Source organism: Yarrowia lipolytica, chromosome 1F, assembly GCF_001761485.1.
Source record: "Yarrowia lipolytica chromosome 1F, complete sequence".
NCBI classification, from domain to species: Eukaryota; Fungi; Ascomycota; class Dipodascomycetes; order Dipodascales; genus Yarrowia; species Yarrowia lipolytica.
Genome location: NC_090775.1, coordinates 3,180,086 through 3,206,570, shown reverse-complemented (window position 1 = coordinate 3,206,570; position 26,485 = coordinate 3,180,086). Strand labels below are relative to the sequence as shown.

The 26,485-nt window shown below is 48.9% G+C and overlaps 13 protein-coding genes and 1 non-coding gene across 14 annotated transcripts; 11 read left to right on the top strand and 3 right to left on the bottom strand.

Annotated features, from left to right (window-relative positions):
• Nucleotides 1-95: 95 nt before the first annotated feature.
• Nucleotides 96-548, top strand: YALI1_F32064g (uncharacterized protein; the record flags this gene model as incomplete). Its single annotated transcript, XM_068283471.1, has 1 exon — nt 96-548. The coding sequence occupies one exon, from the start codon at nt 96-98 to the stop codon at nt 546-548; it is 453 nt and encodes a 150-aa protein (XP_068139572.1).
• Nucleotides 549-810: 262 nt separating this feature from the next.
• YALI1_F32056g (uncharacterized protein) lies at nt 811-1,056 on the top strand (the record flags this gene model as incomplete). The annotated part of the gene is made up of 2 exons (XM_068283470.1): nt 811-833; nt 876-1,056. 2 exons carry the CDS (start codon nt 811-813, stop codon nt 1,054-1,056), a joined length of 204 nt encoding a protein of 67 aa, XP_068139571.1.
• Nucleotides 1,057-2,232: 1,176 nt separating this feature from the next.
• On the top strand, nt 2,233-3,024 carry YALI1_F32043g (60S ribosomal protein eL8; the record flags this gene model as incomplete). The annotated part of the gene is made up of 1 exon (XM_505839.4): nt 2,233-3,024. One exon carries the CDS (start codon nt 2,233-2,235, stop codon nt 3,022-3,024), a length of 792 nt encoding a protein of 263 aa, XP_505839.4.
• Nucleotides 3,025-4,861: 1,837 nt separating this feature from the next.
• On the top strand, nt 4,862-5,754 carry YALI1_F32010g (uncharacterized protein; the record flags this gene model as incomplete). Its single annotated transcript, XM_505838.3, has 2 exons — nt 4,862-5,084; nt 5,564-5,754. 2 exons carry the CDS (start codon nt 4,862-4,864, stop codon nt 5,752-5,754), a joined length of 414 nt encoding a protein of 137 aa, XP_505838.2.
• Nucleotides 5,755-6,367: 613 nt separating this feature from the next.
• Nucleotides 6,368-7,915, top strand: YALI1_F32002g (uncharacterized protein; the record flags this gene model as incomplete). The annotated part of the gene is made up of 1 exon (XM_505837.3): nt 6,368-7,915. The coding sequence occupies one exon, from the start codon at nt 6,368-6,370 to the stop codon at nt 7,913-7,915; it is 1,548 nt and encodes a 515-aa protein (XP_505837.1).
• A 1,199-nt stretch (nt 7,916-9,114) lies between these two features.
• YALI1_F31974r lies at nt 9,115-9,206 on the top strand. The gene has a single exon. It is a non-coding gene; the product is annotated as a tRNA-Asn (tRNA).
• Nucleotides 9,207-9,710: 504 nt separating this feature from the next.
• On the bottom strand, nt 9,711-11,774 carry YALI1_F31947g (uncharacterized protein; the record flags this gene model as incomplete). The annotated part of the gene is made up of 1 exon (XM_505836.3): nt 9,711-11,774. The coding sequence occupies one exon, from the start codon at nt 11,772-11,774 to the stop codon at nt 9,711-9,713; it is 2,064 nt and encodes a 687-aa protein (XP_505836.3).
• Nucleotides 11,775-13,128: 1,354 nt separating this feature from the next.
• Nucleotides 13,129-15,255, top strand: YALI1_F31934g (uncharacterized protein; the record flags this gene model as incomplete). The annotated part of the gene is made up of 1 exon (XM_505835.3): nt 13,129-15,255. One exon carries the CDS (start codon nt 13,129-13,131, stop codon nt 15,253-15,255), a length of 2,127 nt encoding a protein of 708 aa, XP_505835.3.
• A 1,033-nt stretch (nt 15,256-16,288) lies between these two features.
• YALI1_F31902g (uncharacterized protein) lies at nt 16,289-18,052 on the top strand (the record flags this gene model as incomplete). Its single annotated transcript, XM_505834.3, has 1 exon — nt 16,289-18,052. One exon carries the CDS (start codon nt 16,289-16,291, stop codon nt 18,050-18,052), a length of 1,764 nt encoding a protein of 587 aa, XP_505834.3.
• A 174-nt stretch (nt 18,053-18,226) lies between these two features.
• Nucleotides 18,227-19,030, bottom strand: YALI1_F31875g (uncharacterized protein; the record flags this gene model as incomplete). Its single annotated transcript, XM_505833.3, has 1 exon — nt 18,227-19,030. One exon carries the CDS (start codon nt 19,028-19,030, stop codon nt 18,227-18,229), a length of 804 nt encoding a protein of 267 aa, XP_505833.2.
• Nucleotides 19,031-19,521: 491 nt separating this feature from the next.
• Nucleotides 19,522-19,902, bottom strand: YALI1_F31866g (small nucleolar ribonucleoprotein SNU13; the record flags this gene model as incomplete). The annotated part of the gene is made up of 1 exon (XM_505832.3): nt 19,522-19,902. The coding sequence occupies one exon, from the start codon at nt 19,900-19,902 to the stop codon at nt 19,522-19,524; it is 381 nt and encodes a 126-aa protein (XP_505832.1).
• Nucleotides 19,903-20,755: 853 nt separating this feature from the next.
• YALI1_F31854g (uncharacterized protein) lies at nt 20,756-21,596 on the top strand (the record flags this gene model as incomplete). The annotated part of the gene is made up of 3 exons (XM_505831.3): nt 20,756-20,781; nt 20,854-20,866; nt 21,141-21,596. 3 exons carry the CDS (start codon nt 20,756-20,758, stop codon nt 21,594-21,596), a joined length of 495 nt encoding a protein of 164 aa, XP_505831.1.
• Nucleotides 21,597-22,114: 518 nt separating this feature from the next.
• On the top strand, nt 22,115-23,493 carry YALI1_F31832g (uncharacterized protein; the record flags this gene model as incomplete). The annotated part of the gene is made up of 2 exons (XM_505830.2): nt 22,115-23,237; nt 23,294-23,493. The coding sequence occupies 2 exons, from the start codon at nt 22,115-22,117 to the stop codon at nt 23,491-23,493; spliced, it is 1,323 nt and encodes a 440-aa protein (XP_505830.2).
• Nucleotides 23,494-24,283: 790 nt separating this feature from the next.
• Nucleotides 24,284-24,892, top strand: YALI1_F31822g (uncharacterized protein; the record flags this gene model as incomplete). Its single annotated transcript, XM_505829.3, has 1 exon — nt 24,284-24,892. The coding sequence occupies one exon, from the start codon at nt 24,284-24,286 to the stop codon at nt 24,890-24,892; it is 609 nt and encodes a 202-aa protein (XP_505829.1).
• Between the last annotated feature and the right edge of the window lie 1,593 nt (nt 24,893-26,485).

Here is a 26,485-nt window from a genome sequence, read left to right as displayed (position 1 = left end):
ATGTTTTAGTAACGCGTGGCGAAAGTTACACGGGGGGTGTGGTGGGGTGTTTCTGTGTAACTTGGGGGTGGCGGGAAGTAGTTAACAGACAACAAATGTCGGGGACGGGCGTGTGGCGGACGTGGGGGGGATGGTTTGGAGGCGAAAAAACGGCGGCGAAAACGGAGGTTATCAGCGCTTGGGGGATTCTGCGTCGGAGTGTGATGTGTAGTGGAATACGTAGAGTGTCTGGTTTTAGACTTGGCCCAAAGTATAGTAATGCCCCAAGTCGGCGCATGTGTGACACAAACGCAAAAATGAGAAATGAGGGGCTTGTGATGGGGCTAAGAAGACCGGGATATGTTCAATTGGGATTGCACGCCTGGGGGAAACCGATTCCGCCCTCAAACCGGCACATTTACCTGGCCGCGACCCCATTCTCCTGTGTTCTTGCTCTCAAAGTACAAAGTCAGCTGGTACAGACTGCACCTAACCCTGGCTGCCCCAACACGCGCGCACTACCTGTACACCATACATTCGGAAGACTCACGTCATTCGAGCTCACTTAGTCCGAGAACCCTATTGCTCCAGGGATACGATGGGTGAAGAGCTGAGGATGGACATATTCCGATCCTTTCTCCCACTTTAGAGGTCATTAGACGAGAAACTCTCGTGGCATGTATGAGTACAAGGATGTAATCTCCCGACAGACTGTTGAGTAGAGCTCGTATCGTACATGGTGCATTATTATACAAGCACAAGTATCACATTCGCGAGTTGAAACAGTGGACATACTGAGCCTATAAATGAAACCGTACGGTGGCTGGAAGCATGGAGTGTGTTGAGTGGATGGAGTGTATCATCGTTTCACGGCGAGTCTAACGGCTGGGCACTAGTCTCTCGTACTCGAGAAATTACAGCCCTCTTGCAGACATCACAGCTATCGTACTACTTGTACGTATCGTAGTATGCATCCTCATACAAGTTTTTACTCTTGAGTGGACAAGATGCAAAACCAACTGGGGTCAGTGTGGAAGAAGTCGGCTTGAATCGCGGAGGATGAAATTGGCCACATAATTACAATCTAAAAAATGTCTTCATATTTGTGCTTGTATATGCTTGTGTTCAGTGGTTGTACTTGTGGTTCCAATGAGGCTGATTTAGGGGGTTGCGGCATCACTTCTCCTGCTGGCGCTCTTCTGTAAATGCTGTGTCTTCAGTAATGATATCGTAGGGTGTGTAAGTATGCTCTTACTGTAAATACTACAGGAAAATAACGGTACTCAGTGCTGAATTCCATTTTCAACAGTAGCCTTCAGGTACATACCGATACAGACACTTCACCTACCGGTACAATTACGATACTTGTACACGCACTGTCGCATCTGGTATTCAGTAACCCAGCGACATTTGCTTGAGCGTGTCCCGCCCTCACAACGTGGGCTCAGTATGGGATTCCCACCTCTTGAATACAGTATGTAGGTACGTACATGTATATAGTTTCATGCCCCTGTGATTTTTCTTATTTTTCTTATTTTTTAAAAAAACAATCACAAATGAAACTGTATACCTGTGACATTTTATTTGTGTGGTTCTTTACTGTAGATTGCTGTAAAAACAGCATACACATCCACCCAACTGTCTTAACTGAAGACGCTCTTGTATGTAGATGTGTATCACTGCACGACACCACACACTTGTAAGATACGTACGGTACCCTGATGCAAGCCAAAACAGCCTCCAGACATAATCCAAGCAAGCGGTCCAGAAGACTTCTGGAGGTGGTGTGACCTATTGCAAGGCCCCTAGCCCAGTATTGACATTCTAAGACTTGTTTGGTCACCCACCAGCACCGATCGATGCACCCTCCCGGCAGGTTAGGGTTTCCTGTTTTGCAATTCACGTACTCTCGACTTAGGGCTAACCCTAGCCTAATTGGGACACCACTCATCCCTCCTCCTCCCAAGTGAAAAGAAGTTTTTGGTGAAACTTATCTCTACCAACACCCGACACAAAAATGGTAAGGACCAAAGAGAAGAGCTGTGAACAGCTCTGGCTCCGATGATGATGAAAAGAATGTGAGCAGATATCTCTGCAGCTCTGTCTGCTAGAGGAGGATTACAATGTTACTCCATTACCGAAGTGACGTTACTGATGCTCCCCTAGGGGACCAGGCTGAGTCTCTTATGAGACTGTAGAGTGTTATATGTGAGCAGTTCGCAAATTTTTTAAGAACTAAATCCTAACCACTCAATGACACAGCCCGCCGCTAAAGGAAAGAAGGTTGCTCCCGCCCCCTCTGCTGCCAAGGTCTCCAAGACCGAGGATGCTAAGAACCCTCTCTTTGAGAAGAAGGCCAAGTCTTACGGCATTGGTCAGTCCATCCAGCCTAAGCGAAACCTCTCCCGATTCGTCAAGTGGCCCGAGTACGTTCGACTCCAGCGACAGAAGAAGATTCTGAGCATGCGACTCAAGGTTCCTCCTTCTCTCGCTCAGTTCTCCAACACCCTGGACAAGAACACCGCTGCCCAGACCTTCAAGCTCCTCAACAAGTACCGACCCGAGACTAAGGAGGAGAAGAAGGAGCGACTCACCAAGGAGGCCGAGGCTATCGCCGCCGGCAAGGACAAGAAGGACGTCTCCGAGAAGCCCTACGTTGTGAAGTACGGTCTCAACCATGTTGTCTCTCTGGTTGAGAACAAGAAGGCCAACCTCGTCCTCATTGCCAACGATGTCGACCCCATCGAGCTCGTTGTCTTCCTCCCTGCCCTCTGCCGAAAGATGGGTGTCCCTTACGCTATTGTCAAGGGTAAGGCCCGACTCGGTACTCTTGTCCACAAGAAGACCGCTGCCGTCGTTGCCGTCACCGAAGTCAAGTCCGAGGACCAGGCTACTCTTGCCACCCTCGTCTCCACCATCGAGGCTAACTTCAACGAGAAGTACGACGAGTCTCGACGAAAGTGGGGCGGAGGTATTCTCGGCCGAAAGGCTCTCGACAAGCTCGAGAAGAAGCAGAAGGCTCTCGATGCCGTCATCAAGATCTAAGTGTAGTCTTAGACCTGATGATTCCGTAAAAATAAAAGTATTGAGCATTTGTTCGACAGCCCCAGAGGCAATAAATTATTAGCTGAGATAGTGTATTGTAGTGGTGGGTGATAGTAGTGATGCAGATATGTGAAGTTGTTATGATCACATTTTAATCATGAACAGCATCACGTTTACCACAACGACTTAAAATACGAGTACTCTCGTACTAAACGACGCACTACAGTAGATGATTTCAAGTCAAAATACACTGCTGTGTCGCTCTTGTTCGTTTGATTCCAACCATGCTTGAGGAGCGCTCGTATCTCTGCGCGGCTGTCCAGAGCAGTGCTGTTATGACAGGTGGGTCGTCTTCTGACACAGGTGCTCAAGAGTACCGGTACATATTGAGAACTGGTGTAGCATGAGAGATGGATATTATAGAATCATTCGAATCAAAAAGAGATTGTGCATTACAGTAAGTTGTCTGAACTGGATGCTCCCGTCCAGCTACACAGCAATGCACCCGTGAAATCTCAGTGAAATTATGTAGGTGTAGCACTACTATCAACAGATAGTCCTTATATTTTATGAGAGATCGAGCAATCTTTATGTGTATATATAGTGTAGGACGTACGAGTTCTTGTACTCGTTCTTCTATAGGTGAAAAGATCACATTGATGTTTTATCTGGAGGAGTTCCTGCAGCAAATTGTAGGTGCTGAGTATAAACTTGTGACGTTAACCAACAGAAATCTAGTCAACATTCGTAACTACAGTATGATCTCTTATCGGCTGCAGTACATACTTGTACGAGGAGTACATATTGTAGTACAAGTAGCTACTGTGCGCTACACCTACCAATAATCACAACTCTCCTGCGACCGCGTCACTGTCCTCGATCTGCTATGAGTAGAGGAGAAGCATCTACTATTGGTCTTGTTCGTCGCAAGTAGTATTTGCCTGTAGCTAATACATACTGTACGTACGTACTCACTGTGTTTTTAATAGTCGGCCTCATCTTAAATGTTCGCTTAGTATTAGTTTTCTACGATCTGGTTCTGCTGCTGTAAGTGAAGTCACTGCCTGAGAGGTCGTACCGCTCTCAGTTCACGACACTGGCACCAAGGTCACAATCCACCCGTTTAAAAATATTCCCACAAGATATTCCTATCCCTCTGAACCAGTTGGGTTAGAAAGTAGTCAAATGAAGAAGCTGAAAGTCACTCTGTTGTCAGCTCGCCTCTTACAAGTAGCATTGTCTCCTAACCCAACTTCATGCTCCAGATGCCCCAACTTATGCCCCACTCGTGTGTGGTGATCAGGCCATTGGAGCAATTGCCTCAAACAGACTGAAAATGGGTAGCAAAAGTGAGAGGAATCAAAACCCACCGTTTTCGGACTCAAGTCATAAACAACCATCACTCCATTTCCATTACACTCATAACCTGTGGACCAGCCATACAGAAGCGCGACAATTCCAGGTCGAGGCAATTGGGAGGACGGAGAATTCAACCAACGGGAAACGAAACAAGTTAAAAACACTCCAACCTCTTCAACTCGGTGATGGTGCACGGAAATTGGAGAAATAAAGTCACGTGCCCAGAAAAATGATCCAGAGAATATTATTGGTAGGAGGGATTTCGATAGAGGATATGGAACCACCTGTAAAGTGCTCTCACAGTGGAACGAGTGGTTGTTGGCGGTAAATAAACTTTGGGGTGTTCGCCGGCAGCAGCCAATCAGCTGTCTCTAAGTGTAGATTTGTGTGCGTTTAATTTTCGAAGCGTACCACACCCAGCAGTGAAATCGTATCACATTACTATTGTCACAACCACACAACCCATACCAACACAACAATGTCTTATTTCCTGACACTTGCTAGCGAGGTTGCCGAGTCGCTCCTCCCCACCGTCGCCTTCGCTTCCGAGGAGGAGAAGGAGCAGGACGAGCCCGTCGAGGTTGAGTCCGATGATGACGAGTCCGAAGAGAAGGAGGACGATGATGAGGAGGACGATGAGGACGATGATGACGATGATGATGATGATGAGGTCCCCGATCCCGCCATTGCTCTTCACGAAGGTGAGTAGAAGATTGATTGAGTGTGAATATGGAGGATATGGAGGATATGGAGGATATGGAGTTGAAGCAACAAGTAGGGAGCCGGATACAACAGCTGAGAACACGACAGAAAGCACGACAGAGAGTGTGTGATGACACCTACAGGACGGATACAACAGGATTGAACAGGTACGGAGAGGACTGGACGTTGATTGGACAGGTACGTTGTGTTTGAGGTGGTCAGAGATGCCTCATCCCTTGAGACGCGGATCCCTGTTTCGCGTTGACACAGGAGAGGGTACCAGAGCATTACGAGGTGCTCTTTGATCTGCTGGTCCAACTCGTCTTCAACCTCTACCTGATTCGATTCAGTATGGTCCATCATGCCTCTCCCAATATGCTGTGATGTTGTGCCAGGTTACTATACTTGATATCTCAACTCCAGTTTCAACTATCACTAAGTGTATACCGACGCACCACCACACCACATACTAACATAGCCGCCGCTGAGGGTCCCTGCCACGATTTCAAGCACCACTTTGACGAGTGTGTTGAGCGAGTCACCAAGGCACAGGAGGCTGAGGACTACGACCACGCCGAGTACAAGGAGGACTGTGTCGAGGAGTTTTTCCACCTCCAGCATTGCATTAATGACAACACCGCTGACAAGCTCTTCCGAGTCCTGAAATAAAACATTAGATGAATATATATTCCCATTGATGTTGTACGGAGGGTGGTGTGTGTCAGCTAGTACGAGTAAAGGAGGCATCAGACACCATTTTATTGTGTAACGAGGAGAGAAATGTGGTCATGTGATCTGACCGAAATAATTACTCCCCTTGAAACACCCCTCCAACCCCTAACTCGTTCTTCTACGTTGTATCCCGTTGTATCCCGTTGTATCCCCTAAACTTTGTAGTATGGCATGAGTTGCTCATGATGGACATGTAGGAAAGACATCTATATGGAGCAAGCTTTTAATCGGATGATGCAGGTGTGAACGGCCATCGGAAAATAGCGGAATATGTGTTTTAAATCTGTGACTAATAATATACGCGTGACCAATCTTGTCCTCACCCTCTCCTCTACAATCTGTCCTACAGTAATCCTCTCACCAAGTTGTACTACGCTTGTATCGTAGTCTTACAAATCCAACCCTACCATACGTCGGTTTTTGCTTCCCCCAACTCTAATTTTGATGCTGCCGTCAAAAACCCAAAGTATGTGCAGCATAAAAATATCGTCAGATTTGTCGTGACTACTTGGAGTACAAGCCTAAGCACACATCACATCTGATATCAACAATGCTCCTCGCCCGATCGAGGTTCTACTTCAACGGCAACCTCGCCGTGCTGCAGGCCAAAACCACAGCCGCCAAGGTGGCCTCCAAGACCTCGGCTCTGCCTGCCCTCACTCTGGGTCGAAAGGTCGCTTCTGTGTCTCGTGGAGGCGTTCTCGGCGCTCTAACTCGAGCGTCAGCCCCCAGACTCGACAAGACCCGTCAATTCTCCACAGTCGCTGCCCTGTACCAGCGATCCAACGTCCACGTGATTAAGCCTCGAGAATCCGATCCCAATGAGGACCCCAAGGCCTCTCCCAGAAAGTGGCCTGTCAACTCGTCCAAGTGGGCTGGATACTGGCTCATTGCCTCCGCTGTCTCTGTCTTTGGTATTGTTGTTCTCGGCGGTCTGACTCGTCTGACTGAGTCTGGTCTGTCCATCACGGAGTGGAAGCCTGTCACAGGATCCCTGCCTCCCATGAGCGAGGCCGACTGGATCGAGGAGTTTGACAAATACAAGGACTCCCCCGAGTTCAAGCTGCTCAACTCCAACATCACCCTTTCCGAGTTCAAGTTCATTTTCTGGATGGAGTGGGCCCATCGTCTGTGGGGTCGATTCATTGGTCTCACCTTTGTGCTCCCTGCCGTCTACTTTGTTGCCCGAAAGCGAGTCTCTCCCAATATCGCCGGCCGTCTCGGTGTCATTTCTATCCTGCTTGGTCTCCAGGGAGCCATTGGATGGTGGATGGTGAAGTCGGGTCTTGACAACAAGTTCATGGAGACAGATAACTCTCACCCTCGAGTATCCCCCTACCGACTGGCCACCCATCTTGGAGCGGCGTTTGTTCTGTACTGGGCCATGCTCTCCACTGGTGTTCAGGTTCTGCGAGAATCCCGATGGATCGCCAACCCATCTTCTGCAGTTGCTGACTTCGCCAAACTCAACAATCCTATCCTCAAGCCCTTCAAGCGATACACTACAGTCTTCTGCGGCCTTGTGTTCCTCACTGCCATGTCCGGAGCCTTTGTTGCGGGTCTCGATGCCGGAATGATCTACAACACCTTCCCCTTCATGGGAGAGGGAATTGTTCCCCCCAAGACCGAGCTCATGGACCCTCTGTTCGCCCAAAAAAATGACAAATCTGATCTTTGGTGGAGAAATATCTTCGAGAACCCCGTGACTGTCCAGTTTGACCACCGAGTGCTCGCCACTACGACATTCTGCGCGTCCTTTGCTCTGCTGCTGATGTCTAACAGATTCAAGCCCTTCTTGCCCCGAAAGGCTTTCCTGGCCTGCCACTCCATCATGGGTATCGCTATGGTTCAGGTCACTCTGGGTATTTCCACTCTGATATATCTTGTCCCCACTCCTCTGGCTGCCGCTCACCAGGCCGGAGCTCTTGCTCTGTTGTCTGCGGCAGCCTACCTTGGAGCCCAGCTCAAGCGACCCCGAGTGCCCTTCCAGAACATTGTTTCTCGATTGCACAATGCCTCTGTCGTTAAGAACGGCTTTGAGGAGGTTGCCAAGAACCAATACAAGAGAAAGACAACCAAGTTGCCCGGCTCTCTTTAATCCAACTGTACATATGTAAATAGACTAACTGCCAACTGGCATTTCTGATGATGGTATGAGTGCACAGTACAGTAGTGTGTAGAGATGGTATTGGTAGTTATTCGGACGTCTACAGACTCGTATTTATCAGTACAATTAGAATCTAAAGATTAGTTGTGCTACTTGTAGGTGCTTTGAAGATTGCTAGAGTCGAATTCTAGCAGTTCTTGCCTCCGCACTTCTTCTGAGGAGCCTGAGTCTCGCAAGAGCCGACGGTCTTGTAGACGGTCTTGGTGGCCTTCTTGGTGATGTTCTTGGTGAGAGTGACTCGCTTGGGCTTGGGGCACTTCTGCTCGGGGCACTTCTTCTTCATGAACTGCTTGATGTCCTCAGGGTTCTCGGAGTGATCCTCGGAAGAGATAGGGACAGCAACCATGGTGGTAGCGGACTCGGGGACGGCCTCGTTGGCGGCAACGAGAGCAGCAAGAGAAATAAGGGCGATGTTCTTGAGAAGCATTGTTGGTATATGAAATCTGAGATACTGTGAAATTTGGAGTACCGACGGTGTTTATATAACCGAGGCACGGATTCACACATTTTGTATATTCAATCATTATTACTTCCACAATTCCTTTCTCATTCTTTGCTCGTCACATCGCCATAGCATAGCCGTCCATATGGAATGCAGTAGAGGTTCCACCTTCTCCAGATTGCTGCAACTGATGCTTCCACATCTTTTCACAAGTTAAGAGGGACAAAATTAATCCAAAGCTGAATATTGACTTCAATTTAAGATCTCTTCATGATTTCCGGCATCATTTACCTTCCTTTTAGCCTTCAATTGTCAACAAATATGAAAACGACGGCATATTGTATTGACTAACCTATACTTGTAGCTACTGTATCAGCAAATTCCCACTCAAGTATCTATATTAAGCGTTGCTGGAGTTCAAAAATGGCTAAATTCTTGTCAATAGCATAAATATAGCACCTCTTTAGGTCTATCCCTTCTACTGTATATGAGGTCTGGATCTACAGTCAAGAAAAACCAATCCGATCACGAAACCCTCAAAATTGGACCTAGAGAATTCAGAAGTTCATATTTCACTAGCAAATCGGCGCTATAGTGTTGCTGTTCCCTCAAAATGACAAAATTCGCGCGGTTTTCTTTCATATTTGGCCTCATAAAAGAGATTTTTGACATGCCGCATCACGAATCAGACTTCGTGGCCAAGTTGGTTAAGGCGTACGACTGTTAGTCACCTGAATGGCCGCCATCGTAAGATCGAGAGTTCGACCCTCTCCGAGGTCGTCTGATTTCTTTTTTGTCTAGCTTCGTTTTACCCGAGTTGCTGGGCTTCCCTGTTTAGCACCTCCAATCTTCTGGAATCGCATTTGGTCGGTAGCAATGCTTAATGTATGTGTCTATCCAGCTGGTGGGTGTCTGTCGTGTTTATCATCTTGTACCTTGGTCAGTTTCTTGGTTCGGCCTCAAATCAACCCCCCCCCCCATAAACCGTCTTTTCTTGTCATATTCACCGCTCGTCTCTTATCCCACCTATTTCTTACCCCAGAAAATCATATCGTATCCCCGAGAATAAAGTTTATGCTAATGACATATACGGGGCATACTGCATATACACATGGCATCTATATACTAGTATTGTACGACACTCCTACAAACTGTGTATAGTATCGTATGTATCGCCCGTACGAGTACCTATACATACAGTAGGTACTTTTTTACCGACCAACTGAATCTCTACAATGATGCATTGAATGAATAAATATATACTTGCGTACTTACGCGTTCCGACTACTGTCGCTTAGCCAACCAGGCAAGAACAGAGTCGTAGCACAAGACATACTGCCGCAGACTTTGGACCATTGAGGTTCGCTGGGTTCGCAATTCGGCAACTACCTCGGCAACCACATCCTTATGCTGGTACTGAGGATCACCGCGTTGCAAAATGTCGCACACAATGTCAATGGCACAGAAAGTACCTGTCCGGCCACACCCGGCACTGCAGTGTACAACCACCTTGGTACCGTCCACGGGAAGCTTGGCATGTTTCAAAATACCGTCCTTGAGCTCCATCAACCTCAAGAGGTCTGCGGGGTTTGCAGGCCGGCCCAAATCGGGCCAAGCATCGTAGAAGATCTGCGTCACATGCCGCACCACGCCCTCTCGTGACACTTCAAATGTCCGGATGGTAGCCACAATGTTGTCCTTGGTGTCCACGTCCTCCTTCCTGGTGGCAATCACGCGCACCGTGTAAGGTCCATGCGTTCCTTCGCCCCAGTAGTTATGGCACTTGAGCATGGCTCCCTCAAACTCGGGAGCCAGTTGCACAATGACAGGCACCTTTTCCTCCCAGATCATGTGGAAGAAGTCTGCAAACGTCTCAGGCAGAGGCGCTTGGGTGGCGATATACACCCGCTTGCTGTGTGCTGAGGAAATGTGCGAGGCATTAATGTAATCACATCCCTGGGTTTTTCGAGCCAATTTGACCCGGGTGTGTTCATAAGGATAAATGTTGTCGTATCTGTTTTTGACGCCCAGTTCGATTCCTGAAATGGAGTAACGTCGATCAAAGTAGTTTTCCGAGTCGCTCTTAATGGACAGCGCGCCGAACATCCGGTTCTTTTCCGCCTGCTCCAGACTCCGGAACTCGGCAGCCATCTTTTTGCTGGCTTCCAGAGGGTCACTAAGAATCGTCTTGACCCAGTCCGGGTGGTTGTCTGACGGCTCGAGGTCCACAGGCAGTTGCACTTCAATGTACTCATCGTCCTGGACCTCCATTGCTGCCCGCACGGACTTGAAAAGCGGGTTTTGTCTCAGACCCGACGTGACGAGCGGGAAGGGGATGGCGTTTGCGTCTGCGAGGTTGGCTGTGGCTCGAGTGAATCCAATGGCTCCAAACTCTGGTGGTCGGCCCTCGCATTTATACATTTCCGAGTCAAGTAGCCCGTTTGCTGCTACTCTGTCGTTCCTGCTCCAGGCATCTAGGCCTCCGACTAAGTAGTGGGCAGTTTGGTCTGCAGGCCAGCCCTCAGCAGTCACAAACTTCATCAGCGTATGGTACAGGTTGCTCTGAGAAGTCTGTAAGTGCTCGCTGCTGCGATCGTAGATCACCAGAGGTGGCAGGTCGGCCAGGTTGTCAAAGGCATGGCGCTGCTCGGGGAGCATGTTGTCGACCGTGCGTCGGAACGAGTAGGAGGCCCGTTTGAGGAACGTGGACGGGATGCAGAAATGAAGGGCGCCTTTCACCCGCGACAGTGTGTAGTCGCAGTAGGGTCTGATGTCGACCACAGTGGCGCCTGGAGCTTGCTGTAGCAAGTCCACCAGCTGGTCTGGAGTCAGCGCCCGGATCTGGGACGGCGTTTCTCGAGCCAGCGAAGTGATGGGTAGCGAGGGACGACGCAGCTGGAGTGATGGCAGCGCTATTGGTGGAGGTATCTGCTCGGTTGTCGGCGATTGACTGCGAGCCTTCATTGTGTGTGTATTTGAAGTGACGGCCGAGGGAGCTTCGAAATATGACGGCTGCTCTTTGATGGGGAATCGCACCTCCGGCGAGCAGGGAGAGTACGGCGATACAGACATGGGCCCGGGCTCGGTAGTGGCGGTCAGTCTGTCGGTACACGTACCTACTGTTGTGGGGAAGTCGTAGGGATGCTGATGCTGATGCTGGGATGCACGGCGCTGATGTAGCTGTAGCTGCTGATGCTGCTGCTGGTCGAGAACGCTAGTGCTGCTGCTGTTTGGTGTGCTGCTACTTGTTCTTGTACTGCTGTCGGTACTTGCTACTCTCCTCCTTCCTGAGTGCTCCTGTGTCCCAAGTTCAAGTCTTCGATTGTCTGAGCCTAACTTTGTTTGCATGACGTAGCTACAGTTGGACCAGCAACAAAAAGGCTTGTCTCTGGCGAAGCAAAATAGAGGACGCCGTAGAAGGATGCCATATGGGCTTTGAGAGGTACACGTAAGATGAGCGAGGCTTCAGCCCCATCGCGAGCAACCTCACTTGGTCTCTCCCGGAATGGACCACCGCTCTTACTCGTAAACCACTCTGCTCAGTTGCACTGCTCAACCTGACCCCACATCTATAAATAACTCTGCCCGCTATAAATATCTCCAGTGGCAATTTCACCGTCCACGCAAATTGCAAGGCACATTTCAGAGGCATATCCGGTCACGTGATGCGTGTTTATTCTCTACCACTGCACCCACTGGTCGAGAGCAGCTTCAAGTGCTAAAAGCCTCGGCGGTGTATTACGCTCCCCACTGTCTCGGATGCAGCGTGTGATGCCCTGTGCGATAGGGTGTAGCAAATGTGGGGGTGGTTATACTGCAATGTGGAACAACGTGTCAATTTGTGGCATTTTTTTTGTACGTCGTAGCTTTTTGTCCTCACCTCATCTACGGGTACGAGTATCATTATCTGTCTTCGTTTCACGCCCTTCTGTTATTGCTTCCTCCCTTCCACCAACCTTCCATTTTAACTGTACGACATACGCACGATGTTCAGCTCCAAAATGGTCCGAGCTTAACCGCACTATAGGCACGGAGCATAAAAGAGACTGTAAATTGAGGCTGTGAAGGACCAGGTACCCCTTTGTAGAGGGCTTTGGAATGAGCAAAATTCATCACCAACACGTTGCTGTACGTGCTCCCCGGCAAGAACGTCATACTACACGCGTATACCAGGCGTGCCGTCACTCCTGATGAATAGGGCACTGCAGATCCTCAGTGACTCGAGCATGCGGTAGCTTACAGGTTACGACGGTAGCACCTGGAGACAGATGTGTCGCGTAGTGATTGTACAAAGGCGGACATTGTTTTCGCGGTGGTTACATGGGATTCGGGTCTATATTCCCCTCATCTCATATCTGCAATTGTTCGAGTACACATCTACTGGGCTACTGTGGCATCGACTTTATGTGTGATATTTCACAGGTGCATATCTTGACGTCATTTAACATGTCGGTGTCCGCCAATCTAACTTTCTTCAAGTAATTCTAACAAAATCAAACCTTCCATTTATCCGTTATTTACAATCTAAATGGGGAATTGTTATTTGAAAAATAACATTACTTATCCAATACTTAGCCAAAATCCACACTAGCCTCTCCCAACCAACCCAGCCCTAACCGCAAACATACTGTTTAGGCGCAGTGCAACAAAATTCCCAAAAGATTGTGTATATCGCAAAGTGGTGATTTTCCAGCCATCTACCATGTTTTCCGCACCGCCAGCCACCATAAATGGCGCAGACAACTACATATCTCCCGACCCACTGACCGCCAGAGAATTTGGTGAGGCCGAAATGGAAACAATTCTCGACGGCGACGACACAGAACTGCCTGAGATAACTCTCCCAGGAGCACCCATCCCCGAGGGGCAGGTGGAGGAATGGCAGAAGAGCCGAAACATGGGCTTTGTCATGGATCCCGTGATTGCTCGCGGAATTGCTTGGTTCGATGCAAAGCCCGGGCAAGACGGACACGCTACAAAGGAGGATCGGACTCTGTATCCAACAACCACACGCGTCGGAGACGAGTGGAGCGACAACTACAAGGGCTTCGTGGCCGAGGCATTCGCAACGACACTTGGTCCCCAGGCCGCTGAAGATCTGACGCAACGATTCGCAGACTTCATAGAGAGCATCAAGCATTATCGAGAGGAGATCCGGAAGGATGTCGATATTGTCGAAGCCGAGCCTCTGGATGACGCGTACAGTATTGCTCTGTGCATTTACGCCGTGTACTTTCACAATGGAGCCGCTGGGCAGTCAGGTTTCTTTGGTTCCCAGTCCACATACGAGGTTAGACAGCCTCTGGTGGAATGGGTCAACGTCTCAGAACAGCAGCCCAGTGTCGAGCTGGGCAAGGAAGTCATGTCACAGACCCCGCCGGTCCAACATAAGGACTTTTGGAAGTACATTTACCAACTGGTCTGTCGAGGTATGCTCAAACAAGCCTCTCATTGCTTGCATAACAGTGGAGCAGGGGAAGTCGATCCTTCCTGTCAGGAAACACTCGAACAGACTATCGACATTCTCAGCAGATACCCCCAGGGACCCGGAAACGTATCCTTTTACTTCCGACAATGGCACAACTCCATTAGTACCGTTCAGAGTAAGCTGCTGAAGATCAACGACGCAAAGATCCAGAAGGGACTCACTACTCTGCTTCAGGTGCTTGCCGGAGACGAAGACGCCATCATGGGCACGAATCACACCTGGTACGATGCTCTGGTAACCCAGCAGCAGTACGTGGATCCCTGTGATTCTCGAATGAAGGGCTACTATGATGCCGCTGTTGCCAATTATCCGGTGGACACTTTTACCGTCTGGGAAGCAGGGGCCAGCCACGCCATCAAGGGTTCATTGCTGCTGGCTATTGAAACCCTGGAGAACTGCGATTCAGTCATTGCTGCTCTTGTGTCTAACATGTGCTACGATGCCGGTCTTCTCAATGGATATGGGGCTGCGAACCCTGCGGCTCTGCCCGATTACCATCTCACTAACCTCGCTTTGCAGTGTATTGGCTACGACAATCTCATCAACGTCGGAATCGAGGTTCTGCAGAAGCTGCGAGACGTTGCCCCTGCCCGTCAGATTCTCAGTCTGCTGCTGCCTCGCCTACCCTACGATTCTGCCCGTGAAATCGACTGGGCCATCAAGAAATGTAAGCAGAACGGACTAGTGGAAGTCGAGGCCGAGATTCTTCAGACGCTCGCACAAAAGGCCATCCACAACAACAACAATCTCATGGGTCTCTGCATGTTTGCCAAGAACGGCAACATTGCAGCTCTCCGATACCACTGCTGGAAGCTGTTTAAAAATGCTCTTGTGGCCGAGTCTCCCGTGGAAGGAGATAAGAGCCTGGCAGACTACGTTAAGGATCCTGCCTCTGTCTCTGACGTGCCTGCAGAGGTGGCCGAATGCATTGCTCCTTACGCTGTTCTGACAGAGTACTTCAACCTGAGACGCTCTGGCCAGCTGGTCAAGTCGTCTGAGTATCTGCTGGCTCTGTTTGAGTTCCCACTCCTGCCCACCGAGTACCTGGGTCTGCTGATCCACCAGCTCATCAACTACGTGTCGCCCATCAGTCAGCAGTTCAACTTCTCCACGTCACAGTTCATGACTCTGCTGTCGGCATTCGACAAGTGGGACAAGTCCCAGGGCACTCCTGCATTCGAGCAAGGCGAGGAGCTGATCAAGGATATGGTTGACCACTCCTCCGATCAGAATGACTGGCGCAAGACATTCAAGATCCATGAATTGGTGATGTCCGAGCTGCGCCTTGCTCGAACCAGTGTCGCTACCATGTCCTCCCTTAAGGGACTGGGAGGAAGATAGAGGGGTGTGCAAGAAGACGTAGGCACTCAGTCCGCATCTCCGAATACAGCCTCCACAAACAGTTAAATTAATCTTGTACATCGTCATAGATAGCCAATACATTGTAGTATACAACTGACAGAGCCGGTGCACATGAAGAAGACCAGTAACACAAAACTATTAAGATCGCTGCATTGATTAGGCTGGCCTTTTCTCATAATGGCGCTATACATCATCATATATACTTATTTTACACCTGCTCGCTATGTACCCTCAAGATCATGTGGTGAGATCTCTCAAATTAACAGGTCCTTTTCGCCTCACATGCTCATCCGGGGCTCGCTGCGTATCGATATTGGACCCTTATTTAGGTCGGTACACTCCAATAATCACTCCATGACCCTTCTGAAGAGTCACCAGATAATCCTTGAATTCAATAGACACACAGCCGTCAGAATCAAACAACTTCTCTGCCTCAGCAAAGTGGCTAGCGTCCTTGGGCACAGCGACTCCTCGAGCTGTGTTAGATACGTCCAAACGAGACTCCATCCACCACTCATACTCACCTCCGATGCACAAATAATCGGGTCTCATGGCAATAGCTCCGGAGAGCTCTCCCGAGTCTTGCAGCCTGTGTTAGTGTGATTTGGTGGTTTGTCTCGTCGTACTCACATAGCATCCAATGCTTTAGCAATCTCAGACATGTTGTGTTCTGGGGAACTAATTGTGTATGCTGCGATTCATAATATGCATGCATGGTCATACACTATCACGGACATGAATTGGAGAGGGATGTTGCAACAATGTGTCTGTAGAGAGGGAAATGAAAAGGAAGCACGTAACGGAGTATTTACCGTCAGAACCAAAATATTACCTAGCTAACCACATTCCATTTGCTCGCCGGCGACTTAATATCGCAATGTCCCAGAGGCATCACGTGACGGACCACGAACTAACTGCATAACGCCAGTGAACACGACCAAACTCTCACCACGCGATGATTGTGAGTTGAACTGAGAGAGACGCAAATGAAGCGGCCGCTTCTTTTTTCCCAATGCTAACACAGCTATTTCCAATTCTGGCCTTCTGCGCCACCGCCGTGTGTTCCGTTCTGTGGATCTCACAGTACTCCTCCATCAAGAGCACTCCGCTGTTCATTCTCCTGCCTTTGGTGCTGGCAGTCTACATTCCCTTCTCCATTGTCGTTCTGGTCCCCATTGACCTTCTATCGGCCAGCTCCAATGGCGAGGGCCACCCGCTCTTCTATCTCAATGAAAACGTGCGTCTCATTCTCTGGCGAGTCTCCTACTGGTTGGCATTTGTGCTGACATGGGCAGTTTTGCCCCTGCTGCAGAGCTACGTCGAAAGTGGCCACCACGACCCCAGAAAGAAGGCCCGGGAAGCAATCATGTACAACCTCAAGTACCAGGGCATTTTGCTGGGCGTGGGTCTCATTGGACTCATCTACACCATCATCTCCACCGGCCTGTCAATCACCAGTATCAAGCAGGTGGCAATTGCCCTGTCATACTCCTACACGCTGATTTTCGCCATCTGGTTCATGGGTCACGGCCTTGTCAATGTGCCCCGACGACTCTGGATCCTGGCGGCCCCCACTGAACGTGTCAGACAGCACTACAGAAAGGCCGTCTCGGTACACGACAGATACGCCGAGGCCCAGCAAAAGTACATTGAGGTGTCCAACGAGGTGCTTGCACTCAGAGTCCACCGAGAACACACCCAGTACACTAACTGGGTCGACGAGCTGTGTGACTCCATCGAAGACACCTCCAATGTGGTCCAGCTGCCTCCCAGAGGACGTCCCGCCACCGTGGAGCGATCCCGGATCTCCGAAGAGTATCTGTCAAACCTCCAGAGATCGTTACAGAAGGCTGAATTCCGACTTATTCGATATACCATGGACTGGAAGAACTTGGTGGACGAAGCTGCGCGAGATGAAGACATTGTCAACTCGCACGGAGACCTCAAGTTCCGAAGATCGTCTACTCGACTGCCGCCAAATGTCGCTCACATTTACTACTCTCTGGTTGAGCCCTGGGTAATGCGTCTTGGAGCTGTTTTTTGGGGTCTGTTATCTCTGACTCTGGTGTGGAGTGAATTGCTGTACGGAACCAAGTACTCGCTTGTCAACATTATCATTTCGTCCACGCAGGGCTTTGGTCAGCAGGTCGTGTCTTCTTTTATTCTCGGATACATGTGCTACACTGCAGTGTCGTCCCTCTTCCGAGTGCGTGTCTTCAACGTCTACGGTTTGGTTCGACAGCACTCTGACGCGTCGTCCATGCTCTTCTACGCCATGTACGCCTGTCGTTTGACCGTCCCCATCGCTTACAACTACCTCATGTTGATTCCCTCTCGAGAGTCCGTTTTCCAAGCGTTCCTGGGCAAGTACATTAACCTGACTCCTCTTGGCACCTTCTTTTCCGACGGAATCCCCCGATTCATCCTCGTGCCTATTGGCCTGACTTTGTTCAACGTCTACGACAAGATCAAGGGCTGGTTCGGCTTCGGTTTGGACTTCACCGATGAGGAGGAGGACTCTGACGACGCCTCTCTCTACATTGAAGGCCGAGATCTCATTTTCCGAGAGATTGAAATGAATGGACGAAGCTCTGGGGGCGTGCGAGTGCCCAACCCTCGATTCGAGGTGCCTCCCGCGTCCCCCGATACCCAGATCACAAAAATGTCCAATAACATAAAGGGTTTCTTTGGCAACTTCTCCGAACGATGGAACAGTGGTCAGTGGACCCAGGAGACCCAGGCTCTCGAGGAGGGGCTGTTGGATGATCGAATTTAACCAACCCAGGACCAACGGACCCACAAGTCCAGGATCCTTTAATGAGTAATGACAGTGATAGAATGAATAGAATATGGATATATGACAAGGAAGCATTATACGAGGCAGTAGTGGTTGTGATTTAATGAATAATGTATAAATAATATGAATAAATAGTAGAGAGTCAGGGACAAATCACTTTCTCCTCTTTGAAATCTTGTTCAGGAGGTTTCTACCTGCTGGAGAGAGGTCACCTCGTGGAGTCACGTCTCCGGTGACCTTGGCAGTCTTCTTTGCAGTGAGTTTTCTCAAAAGCATGGACTCCTTGGACTCTGGAGCGATCTTATATGTGTTTTTGGTCACGAACGGATACCCATCAACATGCGGGCCCTTCACCGCAGCAATGATATCGTCAGCAATCTGTTCTGACTTCTTGCTGGGGTCCTCCACCTCCACATTCTCCTTCACCACAATGGTATTTTCCACGGCGATCTCTCCTCTAAGAGACGGTTCCTGGGGGATATCTTTTGGTCTGAAGAATAGGGCACTTTTGGGGTTGGGCTTGTCCCAGTCATTGTCGAGCTTTGTGGTTGAGAATATGTCGGCCGTTTTCACGTCTCTTCTTGCGTTATCCACCTGGATCAGCTGCTGAAACGAGGCGTTATCTTCTGTGGTGTGTTTTTGTTGAAAGGCCGTTGTATCTCCTCCAGATTCGATGATTTGCTTCAGTTTTTGCGCGTAATCATCTTCGTCCAGTATCTTGACAGGATTCCTCGGTTTCTGGCGCGCCACAGGCTCATTGACAATCAGCTGGTTGTGTTCTGAGATTGTCTGTGGGACCACCAACTTGAGGTTGCCTGTTTCAGACGCCACAATCGACGGAGGTTCGGTGATGTGAAGCTGCTGCTTTGGCGGCTCATCTGAGCTGGCATCACCGCCTTGTCGCTTTTGTTGAAGCGCCAGCTCCTTGGACGTCTTCACCAGCTTTAGTTTGTTCATGGCATGCTGTGGCAAGGTTTGTTGTCTTCATATGCAGTCTGAAGTGCAGGGCAAACAGTTGTGCGGCTGATAGACGTTGGCCATTGAAAGAACGAAAGTGGGTCCCGGAAGAATTTTTTTTTTTTCGACTTTGAAAATGAAGCCGAAAAGAAAAAGGGAAATGCTTAGTATTGGTTCATTTTTGTGTGTGTGTGTGTGTGTGATCTAAGGCTGCGAAAAAACAATAATTAACTACCCCGAGGCATCTTGTATCTCATGTCTAAGAGACAAGGAACTGATCTGACCCAACCTAAGTCATGGACTGTATATATATATATATATATACATACTACAGAGATCATCGAAGTGATGCGAGTACAAGAAGGACGATTCACTATGGTGTACTAAAGATCGCATCTACCCAAGCCTACAGTCCTAGTTGAAGAAAATCCGCTGTTGTCCGCTCAGATCTACGCCCTTGGCTTCCGTTCGAAGTCATATAATACATTAAATTAAATGAGAAGTCGCTCGATCTTGTCCTTCATCTGGATGATCTGGTCCTTGAGCTGAGAAGCATCGTTGGAGGTGACAGAGGCGGAGATAACGGGTCGAGAGACACCGCAGGCTCGGCCAAGGGCAACCTTGGAAGGAACGAAGATGTAGGGAACGTTCTTGTCCTCACAGAGGAGGGGGAGATGGAGAAGAATCTCGATGGGCTCGGCGTCGGCGGCCATGATGATGAACTCAGAGATACCACGGTTGAGGGTCTTGGTGGCCTCGTTGGCTCCCTTCTTGAGCTGTCGAAGATGGGTAGCCTGCTGGACAATGTCCAGAATCTGCTGGGTGAGAGCAGCGTCGGCGAGGGGGAAGGCCTTGGGGTTGGGCTCAGACATTTTTGATGGTTAGTGTGTTTGGTGGTAAAGGTTCCTTGCAAAGCTCGCCTTAGAGAAGAAGAATTCAAAGTGGGAAAATATCCCAATACATGCAGACAAAAATTTCAAATAAGGTTGCCCTAAAGAAGACGACGTACACTGTGCTTATTAAGATGGGAGGGTGTGGTTAGACGCATGGAGTTTAATGGTCTGAGTGGATGGTGGCAAAGAGTGTTTTGGAGGTGGGGGTGGAGATATTGGAGAAAAAAGTGAAATCAATGTAATGTAGGTATCTCAAGAAGCGTAATTGTGTTTTCCGATGAGAATTCTGGTGTCTTATGCGTTAGTTAGATGTACGGTGGTGAGTTTAGCCATCTCTCATCATAAGGTCTCCAACCCAGCATCATATTTGCAGTCTAATATTTCAAGACACAGTCTATCTACAAAGTGGATCTCATTGAGCTGAGATGAGCCGTTGTAAGTGTCCCTGAAACCGGAAGTCATACAAGCATTAACGGTTTCTTGCGTGAGACTTCTGGGTCACCGAATCGCACGCCAATACACAACATTAGATCGCAGCAAGGTGAATTAAAATGGATACGACAGGTCATATGACATGAACACTGCTGTCTTCGAACCTCAATCTGGAGACCACCTTTCAACATTCCTCCGTCCGTCATTGACATTAATCACCAGTTTAACTCAGACGCTAACAGCACCATTATTCTACTCTCTGCGCTATCATTGGGAACTCCCCTAAGTTACCCTACCATAACTCTATTCGGTTGCCTCCTCGTCACAGCACACACTGTTCGACGCTTGTCATCGATTGAGGTATCAACATCACTCACCACTAACACACAAAAAGGACAAGATGGCTCTGACTGCTACTGAATTCTGGTGAGTATCTACGCTGCGACACGCAACTGCGATACTTGCAGTCCCCCGAAATGGATCCATTTACTAACTCAGCCCCGTCTATGCTGTAAGTACTCGACGACAAGTCGCTGCATGAACATTGCAAGCGACATGATGACTGGATGCGACAATTGTGGCGATGGAAGGCCATAAATCGACTGTGTGATGGATGCAGACCGACAACAACGCTCATAGCAATCCTCCATGTGATGGCTTGCGAATAACACAGTGTGGGCATGTCCGAGTTATCGACGCACGACAACGACACGACGACATCAACCTAGTCACATCGCCCCCTAATTACAGAAACATTCACTCAATCAAAACCCTTACTAACTCAGCCCTTCTTTGGAGCCATCGGCTGCACTGCCGCCATTGTCTTCACCTGTTTCGGCGCTTCTTACGGAACCGCCAAGTCTGGTGTTGGTATTTGCGCTACCTCCGTCCTTCGACCTGACCTGCTCATCAAGAACACCGTCCCCGTGATTATGGCTGGTATTCTTGCCATTTACGGTCTCGTTGTTTCCGTCCTTATCTCCGGATCTCTCCAGCAGCAATCTTCTCTGTACGCCGGTTTCATCCAGCTCGGTGCTGGTCTGTCCGTCGGTCTGTCCGGTCTCGCTGCCGGCTTCGCTATTGGCATTGTTGGTGACGCTGGTGTCCGAGGTACCGCACAGCAGCCTCGACTTTTCGTTGGTATGATTCTTATTCTCATTTTCGCCGAAGTCCTGGGTCTCTATGGTCTTATTGTTGCTCTTCTGCTCAACTCCAAGGCCGGTGCTGACGTGCAGTGCTAAGCGGCACAATGTACAACATCAACACGTACACTATATATAATTAACCACGAGCCTTTGGGCTAGTTATTAGAGCTTTCGTAGTACGGCACAAGTACTAGTTCGAGTTGATCGTCTACTACAAGTAGAGTCTTGATTGTGGCGGTGCACAGCTGTATGGTGATTGGTTGATCTAGCCTGCTGAAACAGTAGCGTGTATAAATCCTTCCTTGTTTGCAGCCATTTCTTTGCCCACTGGACTATTTTTTGCCATTATTAGTTGTTGAGTATATCTATTAAGGCTTTCCTGTGTAAGGGGCATCTGATTATCCGCTATCTTGGTGCTTACACGTAAGTGTCCTACTTGTAGGTTGGTTACGAGGTCACGTGTAGCATGCATTTACCAACCACCCACCCTTCACTCTAAACCGCAGGGGCTTACTTGTACATTCACTTAAACAACCGCTGTTCACAACACAAAAAAGATACCCCCTGGCTAACCAACACCACTACAGATACCTTCTGAGAAACCCCACTGACTGATGAGAGTGCTTCATCTACTTACCCTTCTAGCCGTCGGCTTTGCTCTCGATGTCCCAGATACCTCTAATCCTGGCGATACCCTCAACATTCGTGATATCATTGAAGAACCCAGAAACTTCACCATTGATGACCCACTTCAGGCCCAACAGAATCTCTTCCAGCCCAGCCTGCCCATCGGGAAGCTGGACCTCATCGTCAAGCTGGCAGACACTGCAAGTGTATCTGCATACCTGGGTGTGTACCCGGAAGCCAAAGATTATATTAAATCTACTTTTGCGTTCGGCAAGTTTAAAGGATTCAGTGGGGCGTTTGATTCCAGCTTTTTATCGACTCTGCGACGATGTCCCTGGGTCGTAGACATCAGTCCTGACGTCATGGTCCATACCACTCAACGATTCCCTTCCAGCCGTCTCAGACAGAACGACGCCCCCAGACATCTGGCGCGACTCTGGTCTCGAAGAAGACTTCCAGATGATGATGTCTCTGGAACTGTCCCTGCAGACGACGCGCCATCGCCGCCTCTTGGCACCAATTCGCCGCTGTGGTTTGTGCATAACCCATATAACACCGAGAACGTCCATGCGTACGTGATTGACACAGGCATTAACGTTGATCACCCCGAGTTTGGAGGCAGAGCCAAGGCTGGAGCAGACTTCACGGGAGAAGGGTCAGGTGACACCAACGGTCATGGAACTCATGTTGCAGGCCTGGTTGGCTCTCGAACTTATGGCGTGGCGAAGCGGATTAACATTATCGAAGTCAAGGTTCTCGGGCGAAACGGCGATGGGTCACTTTCGCAGGTCATCGCAGGGATTGACTTTGCGGCGAATGACCGGGCACGCAGGGACCTGGTCGCAGTCGCCAACCTTTCGCTTGGTGCAACCTACAACCGTCTCCTGAACGATGCAATCGACGCAGCCGTGGACTCAGGCCTGCCAGTGGTCGTGGCTGCAGGCAATAGTGGCGTCCCTGCATGTACATCGAGTCCAGCATCGTCTAGCAAGTCCATTACTGTTGGTGCTATTGACGACAGGGGCGACACCATCGCCAGCTTCAGCAACTACGGCAGCTGTGTTGACATCTTCGCCTCAGGGGTCTTTGTCCAGTCCCTCAGCAACGACTGTAAGTACCTACCCAACTTGAATATGTTGACACACCACGTTGTCATTCTAACACAGATGGAACAATGGCTTTATCCGGTACATCGATGGCAGCACCAATTGTGGCTGGTGTCGTGGGGACAATGCTTGCTCAAGGGGTTCCGGCAGACGAGGTCTTTCCCGAACTGCTCAGAGTAGCCACATATGACCAGATTCCACGCATGGCGGTGCAGATGAGACCCTTCACCAAAAATATAATCGCGTCTAATCGGTTTTAGGTCTGTGGCTAGGGATCGGAAGGAGTTCCGTCGGGTGCCAAGCTCCTTATTTTTTTCTTCTCTCAGACACCGACCAGGAGGTGAAACAAGCACACGGGTAAAGAAGTAGCTGTATATAAAAATCGATTATCTGCTATTACTTTTGTATTTATGGTCCGATTCTCATTGTCATCCGGTCTTGTTTTGTATGCTCGGAGCTTTTTTGCCGTTTTTGTGTGGTGGCTAAGAGTTTCTTTGTGTGCTACTGGCTTCCGCTGAAATGCCGTGGCTGAAACCTTATGTCTTTGTTACGGATACTTGCGGTTGTCTGTATCGAAAGAGAGCCAGTCCGTGCGCCACAAATCGAATGGTCTAGACTGCATGACGTAGCGGAAAAAATTGAAGCGCCGCATACGGCAAAAATAGCAACATTTGGAAAGAGGAAAAAGAGAAATTGTGGCGTAATTTATTTGTGTCTTTATTGATATCATAGTAAATGGGATGTTTAGAGTAGTTTATTAAAAGTGGTTTCATAGCATTAGCTGTGTTGTATCGTTTGATACAGGAAACCCGCCATTTCCGCCACTTCCGAAGAGTTAGTAATACTCTGAGTCACAAGCCACAATTACCTGAGCTTAATTGTATTAGAGTTTGATGTTTGGATTGTGGCGCGATCACGGAACATGCCGGGCACACACAACCTAAAAATTGCACTATTATAAAAAGACGATTTTCAGCCACTTTTGACAACCAGTATTCACATACATCACAAACCCCCCTCCACAATCAAAACAACAACAACACAAACAACATGAAGCTCGTTACTAAGGAACAAACCAACGATTTCTACAACGATATTCTCAAGCACGGCTTTGTCGGTCTTGGTATCGGTACCGTTGTTGGTTTCGGTCTTCTGTATGCTGCTCGAAAGCGACCTGTCTACCGAACTTACGGAGGTTTCGCCAAGGCCTTCACTGTGCTCGCTCCCGCCTCCATTGGTATGGTCTTTTCTGCTGAGCAGCGATCTTTTGCTTATGACCGAGAGGCCTACAAGTTTGGTGACCTCCACCCCGATGAGATTGCCCGACAGAAGGAGATCCAGGCTCTTCCCACTTCCCAGCGAATCCTCTACTACGTTTCTCAGAACAAATACAAGATGATTGTCGGCGCATGGGCTGCTTCCGTCGGAGGTTCTCTCTGGCTCATTAACCGAGACAAGATCATGACTCAACCCCAGAAGGTGGTTCAGGCTCGAATGTACGCCCAGGCCCTCACTGTCGTACTCCTGCTCGGTACCCTTGGTCTCACCATGTACGAGGAGAAGCACCCCGTCCAGATCAAGTCTTACGACTACCAGAAGGATGCTTGGAAGCGAATGCTTGAGGACGAGGAGGCTCGACTCAACGCTGCTAAGAACTAATTTATTGTACATACTAGACTAATAGAAAAACATTGCCCATGATCCATAATCAATAGTTGTATACAGTACTTGTACTTGAACGGCTATATCCTGGGAACGTGTCTTAAACCCGTACTTGCCACATCACCACTCTGCACGGAATCTACCCAAGTATAGAAGGATAACTACAAGTATGTACATACTATTGAACTCGTACTCGTACGAATACCTTTCTGACGCTACAAAAAATGATACCACTTGCGTGCTGCAATCTCCGGATTTAGTAATAATCCTGTACAAGTGAATATCCCTCATGCACATTTTCGTACATACGGGTGTGGTTAACGGCGCTAATTATTACGGCTTCTGATGATATATGTAGCTAATTACTTGTAGTGTGACTGTAAATGTTCATAAGGACTAAACGCCAGGTATCATCTCAATTCATGCGCAATGATGTAATATCAAGGGGGGTTTCACTTGACGAACTTATTGCGGTACAAGTAGTGTGTATTTTCGCGATCGAAAAAAACGGTCAAAAGAAATGAGAGATCGCAATCCAGATGCGTTATAGCAAAAGCACAAGACCTTAAAAAATTGAGACAAAAAATCAATGTAAGCCAGAGATCGGTTAAAGAACTCCGATGCCATGACACATATGTGTTGGAACAAATAAATAATGTACAGATGTCAGATGGACGGAGGATCCGTTATATTCTTCCGTTTTGGTCTCTTTCATGAGCCGCAGCCCACGACAAGGTTGGTATTGAAAGGCTGTGCCGAGCCGCAACCAAGGCAGCAGTAGAGAAAATGTGGGAGAGCAGCATGGTGTGTGGAGAAGACGCAGAAACTACCAGCAGCTACATACCGTTTTGTACGTACAGTACAATGGAGTAGTACGGTAGATAAAGCCCATTTCAACGAATTAGTGTAACCTATCGTTTACAAGGAGCACGGAGGGCTAATGTGGAGATGCCTTCCTTTCCCGTCCGAAGTGCAATAGACTTGGAGCGTTACACTCTGCGATTACAGTAAGTGTCTGAGAGTCGTTGGAAGGTTATGGAACATTGGCCCGCTCTCGTTCACTCATCCACGGCCTCTAACTGTTTATGCAATTGCAACGGGGCGTGCTTAGACGAGAGGGGAGCGAATGAACGCTAGCTGGCTTTCTGCATGTCAATGCTTATCTGACGGCATATAGACAGGTCATAATAACAGAGTGCTCAACGGTGTAGTTGCCAAAGAAACGCGAAGACGTTGCAGCGGAAGACGCGAGCCGCATAACATATCAGTTAGATTCGTTGTATGATGTCTGAGTGGTCCATGAAGTGCATTCCTTCGGGGACCCATTCACGAGCCGCACCAAATGGGTATCTGGGTGGTGCCCTGAAAAACCGCAATTAACGAGCCGCACAACATAGAGGCTACCGGAACTCTGTTTAGAGAAGATATATTTCCGAGCCGCACGACACTGGGAACAGTTCGGGGAGGACACTAGAGGTCCTGGGACGACGAACGAGGCTGCTGGCTTGATTTAAACGGCCAGAAATCAATTTAAACCCTTGAGAATAACCCATACCTATAATTTAGATGTGTATTTCCAAGCGTCACAGC